The sequence below is a fragment of the Haliotis rufescens genome, unplaced genomic scaffold (genome assembly GCF_023055435.1).
Source record: "Haliotis rufescens isolate VD_foot unplaced genomic scaffold, xgHalRufe1.0.p SCAF_5, whole genome shotgun sequence".
NCBI classification, from domain to species: domain Eukaryota; kingdom Metazoa; phylum Mollusca; class Gastropoda; order Lepetellida; family Haliotidae; genus Haliotis; species Haliotis rufescens.
The window spans coordinates 17,751,987-17,771,781 of record NW_025964223.1 but is presented as its reverse complement, the minus strand read 5'-3'; the positions used below and the strand labels follow the sequence as shown (position 1 = coordinate 17,771,781).

Here is a 19,795-nt window from a genome sequence, read left to right as displayed (position 1 = left end):
CCCAGATCAAACCATGGGTTACTTGGACCCTACGCTGTCCCAGATCAAACAATTAGTGACTGGGACCCTATGCTGTCTCAGAGCAAACCATGCGTTACTGGGACCCTACGCTGTCTCAGATCCAACAATATGTTACCGGGACCCTACGTTGTCTCAGATCCAACAATGCTGCCCAAGATCAAACCATGGGTTATGGGACCCTATGCTTTCCCAGATCCAACCATGTGTTACTGGGACCCTATGTTGCTCCAGATCAAACCATGGTTTACTGGGACCCTACGCTGTCCCAGGTAAAACTATGTGTTACTGGGACCCTGCGCCTTCCCAAATCAAACAATGTCTTCCCTGGCCCCTCCGTTGTCCCAGATAAAACCATGTGTTACTGTGACCCTAAACCTTCCCCGATCAAACAATGCGTTACTGTGACCATACGCCTTCCCAGATCAAACAATGTGTTACTGAGACCCTACGCCTTCCCAGATCAAACAACGTGTCACTGGGACCCTACGTTGTGCCAGATCAAACCATGGGTTACTGGAACCCTACGCTTTCCCAGATCCAACCATGCCTTATTAGGACTAAACGTTCTCCCAGATCAAACCATGGGTTACTAGGACCCTACTCCGTCCCAGATCCAACCATGTGTTACTGGAACCCGACGCTGTCCAAGATCAAAATATGTGTTACTCTGAGCCTATTCTGTCCCAGATAAAACCATGTGTAATGGGACCCTACGCTGTCCCAGAATAAACCATGTTTTACTTGGACCCCACGCAGTCCCAGATCAAACCATGGGTTACTGGGACCCTACGTTGTCCAAAATATACCATTTGTTACTGGGACCCTAAGCTGTCTCAGATCCATCAATGTGTTACTGGGACCCTACATAGTCCCAGATCCAACCATGGGCTACTGGGACCCTACGCTGTCCCAGATGAAATCATGCGTTACTGGGACCCTACGCTGTCTCAGATCAAACCATGCCTTTCTGTGACACGAGGCTGCCAAAGATAAAACCATGCCTAACTAGGACCCAACGCAGTCTCAGATCAAACCATGTGTTATGGGATCCTACGCTTTCACAGATCCAACCTTGGGTTACTGGGTCCCTATGCTGTCCTAGATCCAACCATGTGTTACTGGGACCGTACGCTTTCACAGATCAAACAATGTGTTACTTGAACCCTACTCTGTCCCAGATCTAACCATGTGTTACTGGGACCCTACGCTGTCCCAGATCAAACTATGGGTTACTGGGACCCTATGCTGTGCCAGATCAAACCTTAACTTACTGGGACACAACGCTGTTCCAAATCAAGCAATGTGTTACTGTGACCATACGCTGTCTAAGATCCAACAATGTGTTACTGGGACCCTACACTGTCCCAGATCCAACCATGTTTTACTTGGACCCCACGCAGTCCCAGATCAAACCATGGGTTACTGGGACCCTACGTTGTCCAAAATATACCATTTGTTACTGGGACCCTACGCTGTCTCAGATCCATCAATGTGTTACTGGGACCCTACATTGTCCCAGATCCAACCATGGGCTACTGGGACCCTACGCTGTCCCAGATGAAATCATGCGTTACTGGCACCCTACGCTGTCTCAGATCAAACCATGTGTTATGGGATCCTACGCTTTCACAGATCCAACCTTGGGTTACTGGGTCCCTATGCTGTCCTAGATCCAACCATGTGTTACTGGGACCCTACGCTGTCCTAGATCAAGCTATTGGTTACTGGGACCCTATGCTGTGCCAGATCAAACCTTAACTTACTGGGACACAACGCTGTTCCAAATCAAGCAATGTGTTACTGAGACCATACGCTGTCTAAGGTCCAACAATGTTGACTGGGACCCTACACTGTCCCAGATCCAACCATGTTTTACTGAGCCCCTACGCTGTCCCAGTTCGAACCATTTGTTACTGGGACCCTACACTGTCCCAGATCAAACCATGCGTTGCTAGGACCTTACGCTCTCCCAGATCAAACCATAGGTTACTAAGACCCTATACTGTCACAGATCAAACCATGCCTTACTGGGACCCTACACTGTCTCAGATCAAACCATGGGTTACTGGGACCCTACGCTGTCTCAGATCAAACCATGCCTTACTGGGACACTAGGCTGCCCAAGATCATACCATGCCTAACTTGGATCCTACGCGTTCCCAGATCAAACAATGTGTTACTGGGACCCTACTCTGCCCCAGATGAAACCATGTGTTTCTTGGACCCTACACTGTCCAAGATCAAACAATGTGTTACTGGGACCCTACGCTGTGTCAGATAAAACCATCGGTTACTGGTACCCTACGCTGTCCCAGATGAAACCGTGTGTTACTGGGATCCCGCAATGTCCCAGATCAAACCATGTCTTACTAGGACCCTACGCGGTCCCAGATCCAACCATGGGCTACTGGGACCTTACGTTTTCCTAGACCAAACAAGGGTTACTGTAACCCTACGCTGTCCCCGATCAAACCGTGTTACTGTGACCCTACACTGTGCCAGATCAAACCATGTCTTACTAGGAGAGTACGCTGTTTCAGATCCAACAATGGGTTACTGGGCCCCAACGCTGTCCCAGATCAAACCGTGTGTTACTGGGACCCTACACTGTCCACATTAAACAATGGGTTACTGGGACTCTACGCTGTCTCAGATCAAACCATGGGTTACTGGGCCCCAACGCTGTCCCAGATCAAACCGTGTGTTACTGGGACCCTACACTGTCCACATTAAACAATGGGTTACTGGGACTCTACGCTGTCCCAGATCAAACCATGGGTTACTGGAACCCGACGGGTAGGATTGTGGTAAGGATAACGCATTGAATAAATAGCATGTGTCCTAGCAGATGACAATTATGTACGTATGTCAGGCGCCCCTTGCAACAAAAACCAAAAAACAACGTACAGACATTTCTTTATTAGCAGGACAAAGGAGTAAAGCGTACATATTTCAGATGCAGATACAATGAGCGGAGAAGCTCTAATTCTAGTAAAATGAACATTAGAGTCTATGATAATTTATCACAAATATATAACGTCAACGTCTGAGAATAAGGAGTCAGGGCATGTCTTCTGTGGCTAAAATAGCAGGCCCTCAAACGTGGTACAGTGCTGTTAAACTGGTGATTGAATCCTAGAGACCCTCGGGCAAATATCTACCCAATCTGTGGTTCACTCCCGAGACACATCTCACGTATTGGTGGCGCGGCAAGACAGGCATTGTGGCAATCATCCGCACGGGACGCGTCTACGACTAACAATTATAATCTTAACAGTCATCTCGCATCTGAGAAATATACTTTGCTGACTCCATCATCGATTTTCCGTGACCTATTCCTATCATTTATTACCACTACTTTTCCTTTTACGCCAAACGGTCTTTTCCATTTTTTTTGCAGATAATCGAGACTCACTATTCTCTGGCGTTGACTTTTTTTAATTTATATGAGGCAGAATGACAACACCGGAAAGCAGAACCCCGATACTTGTTTCGGTCAATGTGTACATATTATGAAAGTCCATTTCAAGCAACTGTCACTCCTAAATCGATATTATTAATATCTGGGATTTTCAGGGTTCTAAGGTTCAAAAGGATCTGCTAAAACATACCCAGGATGAAATAAAAAAATAAAAAAATATCCAATTTATACCCATGTATTTGTCACAGATTCACTGAATGTTTTTCACATAAACAGGGCATCGATATGTAATTAGGAATGGAAGATGTGGCCTTGGAATGTTGTTTACTCCGAAAACAGCCGACGTCGTGCCGCCACGGTAATCATCGACGGGGGTGCCGGCACATCTGTCTGCAACAACAGCCACGGTAACCATATACGTACCTAAAACTTACATGTAGTGTCACAGTGCATCTTTTAAAATGGCATCGATTTCTGTTTTTAAATGAATCTTCACAACTGATTGTATGATAAGGACATATACACATAAAAAAATGTTAAGCGCCCCCTAATATTATGTATGATAATACACTAACATAATGCTTAATGTTGATGGCAATACTAATTACGATATTAATGTTGTTTTGTCCGAATAATGTGACCTTGATGCGTGATGGTGACGTCCCAATATCCCGTGTTTTGCACGTGTATCATGCATCCCTAGCACTCAGCAAAAGAAACTATGTTCGCGAATCAAATAATTGCACTGAAAACAGTGTAAACTGTTTTGTGTAATCGTCAAGTCTGAAAAGGCAAGAAGGAGAATATGTGAAGCACTTAGATGGAGAATCATTGGTATGCATGCCGCAGGGATGTCTTTCAGGGCGAATGGACGTCAACTGGATTACCAGTACTCAGTAATCAGCAGACTAGTGCGAAAACACGCCCAAACCAATTCAGTAAAGGACCTGGCACGTACAGGACGCCCTCCTGTGACGTCAGGACGTGAAAACAGGATATTACTGCGATTAGTGCGAAGAAATTCATTTGCGACGAGCACCTTCCTGAGGCTTAATTGGTTACCCCATAGACGTCTGTCTTGCCAAACATTGCGGAATCGTTTAAGAACTGCTGGAATGAGGGTCCGAAGAGTCGTCAAACGCCACCTGGTACATCGGAGACTGCGATTACAATGGGGTGGAACCTCAGAGCATGGAAACGTATCCATTGGTCAGATGAAAGCAGGTTTCAGCTGCATGTAAATGATGGTCGAACGAGTGTGTGGAGGCACCAAGGTACAGCATACACCCCCAGAACATTAAACCAACTGTTCCGTTTGGTGGTGGTTCTGTGATGATATGGGGGTGCATATCCCACGATTGCAAGCTAGACCGTGTGACTATAAGGGGCAATCTCAATGGTGAACGTTACATCCGGGGAGTTCTGGAACCAGTTGTTGTTCCCAATTTTGTCAACCACTCTCTTGCATCAAGACCCCTGTTCATGGACGATAACGCTAGACCCCACGTTCAAGAGCTGTGACTGCATATTTGGCAAACAACGCCATTGCAACTCTACCTTGGGCTGCAATGAGTCCAGATCTTAACCCCATAGAGCACATTCTTGGGCGTAGAGTGCAGGCAATGGACCCTCCTCCACACAATCTGGAAGAATTGGCAGCAGCTTTGCATCACGAATGGGCGCTATTTCCCCTTGAGACGATCCGACGTCTGACTGGAGGGATGACGAGAAGGGTCGAGGCTGTCATCCGGGCATGTGGTGGCCCCACCCGTTATTAAACTTTTTGACACGCGAATGTCATTAATGGAGGTTATTACACATATTTTTATTCATCATGTGCAATAATTTATCGTTGTTCAAGATTAACAGTGCTATACTTATAGAGTGAGTGAGTGAATATGGTTTTACGCCGCTTTTAGCATTATTCCAGCAATATCACGGCGGGGGACACCAGAAATGGGCTTCACACATTGTACCCATATCGGGAATCGAACCCGGGTCTTCGGCGTGACGAGCGAACGCTTTAACCGCTAGGCTACCCGACCGCCCCTATACTTATAGAGGGTGTTATGTTGTGGTAAAAACAGTACCGGTGTTTGGGCAACCATATCTCTATTAAAATTTAATTCTTGCTCAAAATTGTTTTGTCTTGCTTGTTCTCAGATGATTGCTCTTTAAAAATATAATGCTTTCTCTAATTCTTTCGTGATTCTTATTTACTATACAAAAAAAATTCTGGGGGGTGCTTCACTTTTTTTATGTGTATATATATGGCAATGATTGTGTATCAATCTGTTCAAAAAGTCACTGTGTCTTTTCGTCTAAGGGCGAGTGGTAACAGATCTAGAGTGGATTGAGTTTAAGCAGAAAGATAGATATAAGGGGGACAACTCCTGTTGAGTTTGTGTCAAGCCAGGTAACAAATGGCAAAGTTGGGTTGTGGAGGTAACAATAAAGGTTATTGGGGGGATCTTGGTTATGGTAGTTTAGATTTTTGTAAAATATTGAAAAGAAAGGAAAACAGTATTAAATAACACGATGGCTAATGGTAAATATGTTTGTAACGTTGATAGCATCATTAATGAAAATGATAAACTTCACGAGGAAGCTAAAATATCTACTTAATGGAAAAACATTAATTCGAGTATATAAAATGTTCATTTGACATCAGTTGGTATGAGCAAGCTTGTTTTGTTTGTTGTTTAACGCCGAAATTGGGTTAGAACCACTAATTGATAAGAGAATTAAGAAGTCATGTATCCAATCAGGTATCAGACATTCTACCTCCTACTGTTTTGGGCAGCATTACAAAATAATACCAGAAATTCATAAAATATTTCATAACCAGCATTCTGTACTATACATTCACATTAGTCATCAGTACCATTTTCAGTTAGGTTTTGTAATACTAATGAAAACGCGAACTCATGACATGATCGTTAAGTTTATATCAAAGATACAAATATACATCCTACAGCACCAGAGCACCTTTGAACGATAGTTGAGTGATAATTGAATATTGTTCATATCACGTACTAGTATAGTCAAGTTAATTATTGATTTATTTAGGGTTGGGATGACAAAAACTCGTAATTCTTAAAGATAATACTTGTGTTTAGAAAGAAACGCGTTAGTTATTCCCACAAATTGATATTTAATGAGAAAAATAGACCATAGTAGTAAACATGTATATTTATATATATTCAAAAATATGTACATAGTTGACGCAAATATAGCAAGAGGTAAGTTTGATAACCGTTTAAATGACCTACCAACAATGTGGATGACACTGTACACACGCACCCAGTGATCTGAATGTGGAGGAAACACAATGCCCTTAACGCAACTCACCCCCGATCTAGGTCGCCTTCCCAGCATTCTACAGGCATGGCTGCAGTTCCGGTAGAGATCCACGTGTTTGTACAAAGGATCCTCCCCCGCCATCACTTTCAGAACCTGGCCGCATTGGAAGCAGGTTAGACTCCCGGTTTCTGGATATAACAACCATTAACATTTGCGAGCAATTATAAAATAATAAGTGAGTCATGATCAAACGTGAGCGTTGAGCTTATTATAATGAGTTGTATTATTTCACAATGCAGCGCAATAGTACAGTACTTTGTTCACTGGTCTGTAATTTCTGGGTAACATACTGGGAATTGGGGCGTAGGGTAGGGGCGATAGGTGGACTACCCATACCATATAGTCAATTCAATTGTTTATAGTACGAAAGACCAATGGCCAAGACGTATTGATGGTTGATTGGTTGATTTGTCGTTTAACGCCGCACTCGGCAATATTCTAGCTATATGACGGCGGTCTGTAAATAATCGAGTCTTGACCAGGCAATCCAGTGATTGTCATCATGGGAATCAATCCACGCAATTGGGACTGATGACGAGCATCATCCAAGTCAGTGAGCCTGACCACCCGATCCCGTTAGTCGCCTCTTACGACAAGCATAGTCACCTTTTACGGCAAGCATGGGTTGCTGAAGACCTATTCTACCCCGGAATATTTACTTATTTATAATGGTACACATAATAATATTGCACACGTGTATATTATGATATTAACATATTTAAAGTCAAGCTTTTATTTACTTCGCAATATACACACATTATGGATAAATAGCGCAACATGCTTGTATATTGATTTATCATTATTTATCAACAAGGAGGGAAAGAATGGAAAATAATTATTGAAAGAAAACTTTCTTTGAATTTCATGTCGTTATATGCAGCACGAACACGTGAAGATAAGGGGTAGAATAGGTCATCAGCAACCCATGTTTGTCTTAAGAGGCGTCTAACAGGATCGAGTGGTCAGGCTCTCCGACTTAGTTCATGCATGCCACCGTATCCCAATTGAGTAGGTCGATGCTCATGATGTCAAACACTAGATTGTCTGGTCAAAACTCGATTATTTACAGATCACCATCATATTGCTGGAATGTTGGAGTGCGGCGTTAACCAACCAATCATATATAGTACAAATGCACATGACAAGAACTTCATCTTCCAAACTGTTACAACAATTTAAATTCTTGGTGTTTTCTATTCAATGATGTCATTAAGTCCTAGTCTAAAACTTGTTCCGAAGATTTTGCAGGATATATTTGTGTGATATATAAGATATACCTCTGTTTCCAGCAAGGGCTTGCAATGGCAGTAAATATCATATGTTGAACTTTCAGTGAGATCAGTCTTCGAGTCTATAGTCAGCACTGGCAGGAAAGTGTTACAAAAAGTCATTTTACAATTAACCAACCCTAACAGATCCCAAACCAAGGGTTGTACGTATACAGGAAGTCCAAGTATTGTCCCGGAACTTTTCTAGAAATACAAGCATAATAACTCCAGGTAACCTACGTCGAGGCAAACGTGACATTTTAACCAGTAGCGTAAACAGCGATTAGTAAAATCGAACAACAGCGGGTTTCTCCCACAATCACCATGCCCACATCCTTATCAAGTCAATAATCCCAACACACATACGAAACCCATAAGCTTGTCAGTACCGATATATACACAGTTGGGAGGAAAAAAGACAATGTCTGTTAAATTTTCCTATCATAACACGATTGTTCAAAATGTGTACAGTTATGAATAATACTTTCGTATTCAGCATACCGCATTATACCTGCCAAATATGTAGTTTTAGTATACCACATCACCTGTTAAGATTACAATATACCCGAATGCAAGAGGTTTGGTATGTGCACACCGTCTAGGTCCACGTACATCGAACTCATCTCAAGTTACCAGTATTCACAGAGACATAACACGTCGAGATTAGATCGTAATTACTCAATATATATAATATCGTATTTTGACTGGGTGAAGATCAGCGAAGGGACGTAACTCTGGACGCCACACGTCACATGTTTCAATATTTAAAGAGACACCCTGTACGAGATGCAGTTGCTGATTTCAGCTTCAGTGATCATCTTTGTATTGTAAATAACATAGACACATTGTCCTTTGTACGATTCCGATTCTATACAAATAATTGATTCAGTTGGTGACATGGCGTAGATTAGCCGACAAAGCAGAACACAGAACACAGACGGTACAACTTGTATATTAGATGGAACTTGTAGCCTCTGTGTCACACACATAGAAACGACTGAAAATTTGTTTTGGGATTGCAGCCAAGTAAAAACGATCTGGACAGCACTGGAACTTTGGCTCCATACCAGCTCTCAAATCAAAGGAAATATCACCAAACGATATGTTTTGCTTGGATACCAATTCAAAAGTAATGACCAATTAAATATTATAATTATTCTTTGCCAAAAACGCTTTTCTCATGTAAAGATACAGAACTGAAGCAGAGCCACTTCATCTCCAAATGTACAGCACTTAGGAGTGGGAATTCAGACAGATTCTATAAATATTGGTCATCATGCCATACACATTTTTTTTAACATGGAAGTCACTGTTTTTCTGTTTTGTAAAAACAATATGAAATGCAACAAATAAACAAAAATACATAAAAGAACAGACTTTTGAACATCATGGTAGAATTGCCATTGAAAACTATGGCTTGGTTTCATTGGAACCTGTCTGAATGACAACGTCACTCCAACTTTCTGCATATTTGGTCTTGATAGTGACGCAGCTGCTGAGGGCTGTACCCCTACTGTTTACTGAGGCAACACTTACGTGACCTGAACAGCCCCGTCTCAGACAGGTAGAGTGGGCTATGGCCACCGACACCGATTCCGCCAAACGACTCTCGCCTCCTGCTCATCTGGCGGTATTCCCGGTGTTTCGGGTCCCCGCGTCCCTGGACGAAGCATAGCGCGCATCTCTCCTGGAGAGGAAGACAGTCGGCATCTGCTTGTATGTCTTGGACATCCAAATCCCTCAGCATGCTGGGGATGTTTCGGATGTCCTCATTGGTATAATGCAGGCCAGCATCCATCTTCAGTCATCCCTGGTCTCGTGTATTCTACTATTCGCTTCTTCCGTTAATGTATCTGAAAATAAACATCTTTTGTAAGACCATCTGTACTCAGGAAGTCAGTTCATTTGTATAAAAAAAATAGCTAATAACCTGTAAATTGTTCCTGAATTGAAAATAATATCGGCCTATATGAGCTTGGAACACGATCATATTTTAACGCAAAGGCCTAATAAGACCTTTAAGACAAACATCTGATATAGTGCAAGTATAAAATACAAGTTCATATATATGTTTAACAATAAATGGTAATATTTAGTAAATGAACAAAGTAACCGTTCATGTGTAATGCAGATGGCTTGTGATATTTCACTCTCAGTGATATCTCTACATGCATGAAACTGACAAAACCCTTCCTTAATCATAAGACATCAACCATTAACATCACATCTAGAGATATCTTCACAGTCGTTGGACCGGAGCAGAATAGGTCTTTAAAAACCCATGCTTGCTGTAAAAGGCGACTGTGCTTGTCTTGTCGTAAGAGGCGACCAACGGCATCGGGTGGTCACGTTTGCTGACTTGGTTGATGCATGTCATCAATCCCAATTGCGTTGATCGATGTTCAATCACTGGGTTGTCTGGTCCAGACTCGATTATTTACAGACGCCGTCATATAGCTGTAATATTGCTGAGTGCAACAAACAAACAAACCACATACCAGCATAGAAAAATATGATATATCCATGATTTTCGAGGTAACATGTGTCCTACACTTACATATATGTACGGGACATGAGTTAAATAAAACATAACTTTTATAACTTCAATTGTTTAATGTAACGAATTTCGCATTAGACCAGGAAGTGTATATATGTATCTTCTAAATAAAAGGACCGGTCGGGTAGCCTGGTGGTAGAAGCGTTCTCTCGTTTCGCCGAAGACTCGGGGTCGATTCCCGACATGGGTACAACGTGTTAAGCCCATTTCTGGTGTCCCCCGCCGTGATATTGCTGGAATATTGCTCAAAGCGTCGTAAAACCATATTCACTCACTCTAAATTAACGCGCCCAAACCTTTTTAAAATTCATAAGAGATCTCTGCAAAAAAAAGTCGGTTGTATGATTATGTTTATTTGACAGAGAACAGCACAAACAATCGTAAATACCCCGAGTTACTTTCGAGAACATTGGTATCAGCACAAGTTGGCACTTCCTGATAGTGATTCATAAACACATGCTCATGATATAGCAGGAACTGTACAATCGACTCTGCTTGAAGATAAGTGTATTTCAGTACATTATGAAATAATTTTAAGATATTTCGTGTAAGATATACATGTATGTATCCGCGTTACAACAGGAGTGTCCATTTGTGACCGGATCGTCCAACGTACAGCACGTACGTACATTTATCGTATTCTAATCGTCATCTATTGGGGTAATGTATAGCCGAAACACCTCTATTTTGTTAGAGTGACACATGAGAGTGGGCGAAGCAGTTAGAATACAGTATCAGTTGATACCAGTAATTTCACAAAATCTAATGACTAATGATATATTACCATACAATCTGCCATACTGAGTCTATACACAGCGGGAGACTACAGGAACTCGATGATAGCATGTATAACATAATATATTCCTATAGAAAAAAATCACACCCCTCTATATACATAGAAAGAGGGGTGTATTTTTGTTATACGAATATATTATGTTATGCAAGCTATCATCGAGTTCCTGTGCAGGAGACGGACCCACTCCTCTCAGTATCCTCCGCTCAATCACCTTTTAAGGTTATGTGCATGTATTGTGAAATATGTGGGATTCCCAGTTCTATTTTTAGACATGACCGCTCTGTTCACCGATAAGTGGTCTCTGTGCAACGTATTATGCCTAATAAAAAAATTCATAAGAGATAAATTACATCGGCCTTACATCCGTTTTCGATCCAGATGATAATGACTTTACATCCATGTTTTGTACATCCATTTTGGCAATAAATTACATCGGCTTTACATCCGTTTTCGATACAGATGATAATGACTTTACATCCATGGTTTGTACATCCATTTTGGCAATAAATTACATCGGCTTTACATCCGTTTTCGATACAGATGATAATGACTTTACATCCATGGCTTGTACATCCATTTTGGTAATAAATTACATCGGCTATACATCCGTTTTCGATACAGATGATAATGACGTTACATCCATGGTTTGTACATCCATTTTGGTAATAAATTACATCCGCTATACGTCCGTTTTCGATACAGATGATAATGACTTTACATCCATTGTTTGTATAGATGGTATTAGCTACACAGCCATTTTGAAAATAGAGGCTATACACACATTTCAGATGTACACCCAATATGGATATAGATGACATGGATATTATATTATCTATTAGATATAAATAATACCGAATGTACTATAGACGTTTATTAGAGACTCAGTATATCAAGTGCTGGGATTTTGCTCGATATGAAGGGAAAGTTGACTATTAGAAAGGTGTAGTCGTCCTTCTTGTAAATAAAGGAATGTATCTCCTTAGCTCTCGTAATGCTATATAAAATCCTACTCTAGGAAATATTCACATTGATACGTGTGTGTGACCAGACGCAGCAAACACACATAACCTGTGTGATGCACAAAGTAGAATGGCGTCTCCATGAGGAAGGGCACAGTGAAGGGGGCCACGTGTACTAGTCGGGGGTGTTTGCTATATTCTGTTCTTATCCTTTACATAAAGAGAGGATGGGTGTTTACAAAGGGACAATAACCCACTCTCGGGTGTCAGGTTTCGATGTAGCATGACACTATATATATCCCAGTGAGTATCATATGTGTCGAGATCGGATTCTGTTTCAGTGTGATGTAGTAAAACATCCTTCAGCATTACTAACCTGTAGAGGGTTTGGGTGATCCTGGCACAGTCTACCTGTTTGTTTATCACGAGTCGACCAGCACCAGTCACATTGTCTGCAGACGTAGTATCGTCTTCAAATACGCGGGGTTCAACAGTCAACAGTATAGCTAGATCAATACACAGTTGTCCCTAACAGGTTCGTCCTTCTGCCTCTCTATCGTGGTAAACAAATGCTCTCGCTGCCAGGAGTAAATAAGTTCAAAGTCAACGTTGTATCTATCTATGCGACAGCCTTCTTTTGATACATGCTTGTGAAGTTTATCTCTATGCATGACTGTATTTAGTAATCGTTATAATGCTACGAAATTAACTGCGGATGTTGGGAAAACCGATTTCTATATTTAGAAATGATGTATCGTTCTCGAACAGTACATGATATGGCATAACTTATAACCGACCAGCTTAGCCACGTGAAAGGTATGTTCCCTCACGAGTTGTTCATACATTATAGAAATTGTTTTATAATCTTCAAACACTGTAATCGTTTTATCAAAATTGACTGTATTAATGGTATTTAAGATAAACATATGAACTAAGTTTCTTTCATGAAGGACCAAGGTATATTAGTGCGTGAGTGAGTGAGTGAGTGAGTGAGTAAGTGAGTGAGTGAGTGAGTGAGTGAGTGAGTGAGTAAGTGAGTGAGTGAGTGAGTAAGTGAGTGAGTGAGTGAGTGAGTGAGTGAGTGAGTGAGTAAGTGAGTGAGTGAGTGAGTGAGTGAGTGAGTGAGTAAGTGAGTGAGTGAGTGAGTGAGTGAGTAAGTGAGTGAGTGAGTGAGTGAGTGAGTGAGTGAGTGTGCCACAGCAGCAATATCACGTCTTTCACACAAACGTCTACAGGATGGTTCCATGTGCGTGGTTATACTGTGTAGCTATATTCTGTATTTATATATACAAACCCACATTTTCTATTTTGACAATAATATATATGTCACAATCGGTTGTTAGAGGTTTGTTGTCAAGGAGTAATTACTTATGATGACTCGGAGTAAGGGACAATCTATTTGCCTTCAGTATCGAAAGGTATGTAATCCCAGAATCTAGAGAGTCGCCGTTTTTTTATAATGTTATTTATATTTTGAAGAATGTTATCATATATTTGATACCAGCTTGTGTAACGCGACGGTTATTTCCAACTATATTAATAGGTGTTCTTATTCTCCATTCAGGACACAAGGACGTATGTATAACGTCAACGTCATGGACTCAGTCAGCAACGATTTCCGATCAACGTCATTAACTACCACAGCTGTGGTAAGTGTAGTGATCGTAGCCTGTATTTGCCTCGGTCAATCATCAACTAACCATTTACAGATGACACAAGAACACTTACAAAGATGCGGTTCTTTCAAAACACAAAATCGAAACGATCATCATGACAAGATGTCGGGTGAAATAGAATGCAGAAGTGGTTATTCTTATGTACGAAAGTCAGCAAGAAAGAAACCAAGAGATGTGGGTTGTATTCGTCTGTTGCTTGTGGTGTGTAATCTGCTACATGCTTATTCCTCTCAAACACATGAATATACATTTCTAAATTATATCGATGGACAATGTGATAATTCATTGTGTTCGTCCATTGAACATCAGCTGAGTACAGATAAGTGCAAGATACGCCCCACACGTGAAAGACATACACCGACACATCCTTCTAATACTGGCGAGCTCAAACAATTAAGTAGACATTACATTATGAGAACAGTTGAGAAATATTTTGACAGTCTTTCTGAGAAAATAGAAAGAGTTATTTCTAGTCTATTTCAAATCCAGCCCCAGTATCTGTCAGTGCCCGAGCTGATGGCCCAGCCCTTCACAACATCACTGACGACCTATCTGGGGAGGGTACAGATGGAGGGACAGGTGCCCGTGGAGGAGGAGATGTGTCACGAGATTCGGAGACTGCAGTCCTTCTCTGGGACACCCGTCCATGCCTCGCCCATGAGGCTGGCGCAGTCAGGATTCTATGCTACAGGTCGCGAAGACGAGGCTCGCTGCTACAGCTGTAGGAAGTCACACACAGGTTGGCAGATAATGGACAAACCGGATGTCCTACACAGGGTTATCTCCCCTGAATGTCCACATCTGAACAGAAATGAACCTCGAAATATACCTTTATCCTCAGATTCAAATGGAAGCACTATATATGGTATCTTAGGGGAGTATTCTGGAAGTAATAATGTAACAACAACAGATACATTACCACCAACTACTACAGAGATAGGAGCAGCAGCAGCAGCAGAAGCAGCACCTGTTGTGTCTGAATCCTCCCTGGACATGAGCACTGCTGTGCATCCTCTTTACAAGGACATCCAGAGCAGGCTAGACAGTTACAGGGCCTGGAACACGTCTCACGTACAGGACCCACAGGTCCTCGCTACTGCAGGCTTCTTCTATGCAGGTAGGGTCCCAAGATATATGTAGTGGAGTGAATTACACTCCACATCGACATCAACCATATAGTGACGAGATAAGGAGCCAAAGTTTAACGTTGAACCCCTGTAGATGCCATAAACCCATTTATATACTTAAACAATATTTCACAATTGTGATTAGTAAAGATGCCTGTTGAAGAATGTTTTCAGTCAATTTTCAATTTTCATGTTCATTTTATTTTCATTTGTCACATATTGGCCAGGACATCCAGTATTGTCCAGAGAACATTTTTGGTACAATAATTATTTTTTTCAGTTCTCTTCTCGAATTAATTATATATTTTTTAATCCCTGGCCATCCTAAGAATATTGTCGATCCCTTTGCTCAATTTACATTTACAAAAAGGGTAGAATAGGTCTCCAGCAACACATGTTTGCCGTAAAAGGCGACTATGCTTGTCGTAAGAGGCGACTAACGGGATCGGGCGGTCAGGCTCGCTGACTTGGTTGATGCATGTCATCATATCCCATTGCGTGGATCGATGCTCATGATGTCAATCACTTGATTGTCTGGTCCATACTCGATTATTAGCAGACCGCCGTCATATAACTGGAATATTGCTGAGTGCGGCGTTAAACAACAAACAGACAAAATTTTACAAAAGTACATTTTAGATAGTAAAGATCTTACCAGATCTTGTCTCCATCGCCCTGTGGAAATTTTCAGTTAGGAGCAGTCTAGTTTTCGGTTTAGTTGGTGCCGATTTTCAGATTGACTTTATGTATTTAGGGCAACCAGTTTGTTTGAATTAGCAAAATTAGGACCGTGGGGTAAACTCGTTTGAAAGGTTACGAGAGGGTTTACTAAAGTTTTAAGTAAATCCTAATTGCAGGCTACTCCGACTGTGTGCGGTGTTTCTACTGTGGTGTCGGTCTGAAGACTTGGGAAGAGGGGGATGACCCCTGGGTGGAGCACGTGCGCTGGAGGTCATCCTGTAGCTACATCCGCAGATTGAAGGGAGATAACTTTGTCATACAGGCGCTGACAAACAAGGTAAGGGTGTTTCCATCTGATTTGTTTGTATCTTGTATAACGCCACACTCCAGACATCATGGACATCGATCCACACCATTGGGATACGATGACATGCATCAACCAAGTCAACGAGCCTGACCACCCGATCCCATTAGTCCTCTTACGACAAGCATATAGTCGCTTCTTTACGACAAGTATTGGTTCCTGGAGACTATTCTAACCTGGGTCTTCACGAGTCTATTTCCGTCTGAATGGGGACATTGGTGACCAAGTTGTGTAAGGCGCCGCTGCCACTGACCTGGACAAGGAACGGTTGACCGTGAGTTTGAAACCAGGAGTTGCTCTGAATGATCATTATTCTAACAGCCTCATGCCAGTCTTCGTTGGTTTCATGAAAGTGGTTAATGTATGTGATCTGCGTTTTTTTGCTTTTGTTGTTGTTGTTGTTGTTGTTGTTGTTGTTGTTGTTGTTTTGTTTTTGTTTTTGTTTTTTGGGTTTGTTTGTTTTGTTGTTTTTTTTTTGTTTTTTTTGGGGGGGGGGGTTCACCTACATGGCCAAACTGAAATAATGTCCAGATGATCTTTTCATTCGACTCATTCACATTAAACAACTATGACACCCCAGTAGCTCCCTGCAATGTCATGCTGTAACTGATTTGTTCTCTTTTAAAAATCACTTATTTGAAATTCAATCCATGTCAGTTCATTGTTTCTTATGGTTTTTCTTACAGGCATCTCGCCAGCCTACAGTAAACAATACCCACAGCAGTCACAGACCCGCTACATCACTGAGTATGTATCACGTTGACGTGACCTTTACACGATGACAATATGACAGCTTGTGGAGTGCGCTGTTTAGAGTTAAAATATGTAGCAAGTACAAGCTTTGTCTTCACCTGATTACCTAGAATGAACAATCTCAAAAATTCTCACTTTTAACAAGAAAAGGATTACATCACACACAATATTTTTATGTTGGGTGTATGAAACAAAATGATCTTTCTGGAGACACTGCAATGCCCCATCCCATGTACATGTGTAAACATGCCGTATTGGGAAACTAAATGATCTATCTACATATAGACTCTACAATATCCCATTCCACATGCATGTATAAATATGCCGTATTGTGAAATTGTGTAATGCCATTACAAATAGGTAATGAAAACATGATCAACAAATTTACGTCGTTCTCCAAAACTAATGGAAGAATTACAGAACATTCACTCATACCACACTGTTCCCTTACAGACGCGGCCGTCGTGGCGAGGGCGGTGGAGATGGGGTACACCCGACAGATGGTGGAGAGAGCGGTGACGGAGATGTCCCAGTCTTACAACGTTCCCGGTGCTGCAGGGGTGACAGGTAGAGAAATACCACTCCTAGTATCAGTGCATCTCCAAGGGGCGGTCGGGTAGCCTTGTTGTTAAAGCGTTCGCTCGTCACGCCGAAGACCCGGGTTTGATTCCCGACATGGGTACAATGGGAGAAGCCCATTTCTGGTGTCCCCCGCCGTGATATTGCTGGAATATTGCTAAAAGCGGCGTAAAACCTTACTCACTCACTCACTCACTCACAAAGCCAGACGATTGTGATTGGAACACTGAAACGATTCTGACCTCTTCTTAAATATGCTGTGGAGATGTTGGGATATTTCAAGGCAAAGAAAACTGCTCTTTGGGAACGAGTTTTTGGTTTAGCTACACGAAACACATCACTGCAGCCACATTCACAACAGTTACATTTACTGGAGTGGATGATGATCGCTGTATTAACAGTCATTGATGCAAAAACAAAATTATTAAATCAAGTAAATGTTGATTATTTGTTTTAAATAAAGTTGTATCGATATGTTATCTATAAACTCAATGGCATCATGGACACCAGTGTATAAGCATTCATTGCTTGAGCTCTTCATTTACTTCCAACATACATTATTATGTCCTTAAAGATCGTGTTTTAAAGTAAAATAAATCCTTTGGTTTTTTTAAGACCAGCATCCTGTCCAATTGGAAGCGTTGATTGAAAGACTGGTTATCGCGTCTGAAGAAACAGATGAGAGACAGCGGATGTCAGACATCCCCGAGGAGAGGCCCCGGATATCAGACGTCCCCGAGGAAAGGCAGCGGATGTCAGACATGCCCGAGGAGAGACACCGGATGTCAGACGTCGCCGAGGAGAGACACCGGATGTCAGACATGCCCGAGGAGAGGCCCCGGATGTCAGACGTCCCCGAGGAAAGGCAGCGGATGTCAGACATGCCCGAGGAGAGACACCGGATGTCAGACGTCCCCGAGGAGAGACACCGGATATCAGACGTCCCCGAGGAGAGACACCGGATATCAGACGTCCCCGAGGAGAGGCCCCGGATATCAGACGTCCCCGAGGAGAGACACCGGATATCAGACGTCCCCGAGGAGAGACACCGGATATCAGACGTCCCCGAGGAGAGGCCCCGGGTATCAGACGTCCCCGAGGAGAGGCACCGGATGTCATATATCCCCCGGGAGAGACACCATGTATCTGAAGTTCCCCAGTCCCTCCCCGCAAGATTGGCACCTCTGCGCAACTCCACTACCGCAAGTCAGCAAACGTCTGTGACTACACCGACTGTGTCATCTATACGACATCCACGTGAACATAAACCGGGTACGTCAATCACACATTCTAATTCGCCGAGACTTAGCTCCCTTATTGAAACAGTTTCTAGGCTTGTGAATCAGAAATGTCAGAAGTGTCCACTCTTATAATTTAAATCTTAAACAGACGCAGCATTGCTTCGAAACACAGACACATGTCTAACATTCGTAGATACATTCATAACGTATCCATTCTTCAGTGATACAGTTACGTCTATCTGATAATTCAAGATGTGTGTTTTGTCTCCAGGTACCGAGTCCTCCCGCTCCGTGCCCCCTTCCCTGCAACATCAAATCAAGGAGGAGAACCGCGCATTACGAGATGAGAACACGTGCAAGGTCTGCCTGGACAGAAGTAGCTGTGTTGTCTTCCTGCCATGCGGACATCTTGTCACGTGTGCTGAGTGCGCACCGGCACTGCGCAAGTGCCCTATATGTAGATCACTTATACGTGGAACTGTCAGAACATACAATGCCTGATGTGAATAAAATACTTTTACAAGGCACAAAATATCCACGGATTTAATGTATTTGGGTGATCTATTCATATAATTTTCACAACTATTTTGTCTTTTACACGCATCGGAATCTGTTTCGTTGGATCTTGACTGGCAATATTGTTAATATATATTTTTTTGGAGTTTATTCCGATTATCCTCTTCAGTGGACCAGTGTATAGTCTATATCTCGTATTTTATTTGTATTAACAAAATGATATATGTTTTTATTGAACTGTTTTAGTACTTTACATTGTGAATGTTTCACGTAATATCTTTTTGCTTATATTACTGTTCTTTGTAACATATATTTATCAAAGTAAATGTTCCGGTCATGTCACTTTATGGCTATATTCAGAGTCAATAGACCAAAAGGATTGCCAATAGGATGTTATTATACAAGACTGTTTTAGACTTGTATGTCTGACCTTTAGTATTTAAAACCTTTACAATAAAGAACATTCAGTAATA

The 19,795-nt window shown here is 42.0% G+C and overlaps 2 protein-coding genes across 8 annotated transcripts in view; one reads left to right on the top strand and one right to left on the bottom strand.

Annotated features, from left to right (window-relative positions):
- LOC124145178 overlaps positions 1 to 6,930 on the bottom strand; it is a 25,213-nt gene extending 18,283 nt beyond the window's left edge. The window contains exon 1 of the mRNA XM_048384222.1: positions 6,794 to 6,930. The gene's annotated coding sequence lies outside the window, so the exon portion shown is untranslated. The remainder of the gene's footprint in view (positions 1 to 6,793) is intronic.
- LOC124145217 (baculoviral IAP repeat-containing protein 7-A-like) lies at positions 6,813 to 19,795 on the top strand. 7 transcript variants are annotated; one of them, XM_046514923.2, is made up of 9 exons: positions 6,833 to 6,917; positions 12,727 to 12,920; positions 13,950 to 14,034; positions 14,551 to 15,178; positions 16,046 to 16,206; positions 16,920 to 16,980; positions 17,440 to 17,553; positions 18,181 to 18,837; positions 19,078 to 19,795. In XM_046514923.2, exons 3-9 carry the CDS (start codon positions 13,963 to 13,965, stop codon positions 19,305 to 19,307), a joined length of 1,923 nt encoding a protein of 640 aa, XP_046370879.2. In that variant the 5' UTR covers positions 6,833 to 6,917; positions 12,727 to 12,920; positions 13,950 to 13,962; the 3' UTR covers positions 19,308 to 19,795. The 7 variants fall into 7 exon arrangements, with proteins under 7 accessions (XP_046370880.2, XP_046370876.2, XP_046370879.2 ...); XM_046514924.2 differs by lacking the exon at positions 12,727 to 12,920 and having other exon boundaries at positions 6,813 to 6,917; XM_046514921.2 differs by having other exon boundaries at positions 13,950 to 15,178.

Bases quoted from the DNA above. Each gene is read 5' to 3' on its own strand.
- LOC124145217 (XM_046514920.2), top strand. From the start codon at position 13,963: ATGTATAACGTCAACGTCATGGACTCAGTCAGCAACGATTTCCGATCA. The intron at 15,179-16,045 runs GTAGGGTCCCAA...TCCTAATTGCAG, and splicing joins TGCAGGCTTCTTCTATGCAG to GCTACTCCGACTGTGTGCGG. The intron at 16,207-16,919 runs GTAAGGGTGTTT...TTTTTCTTACAG, and splicing joins TACAGGCGCTGACAAACAAG to GCATCTCGCCAGCCTACAGT.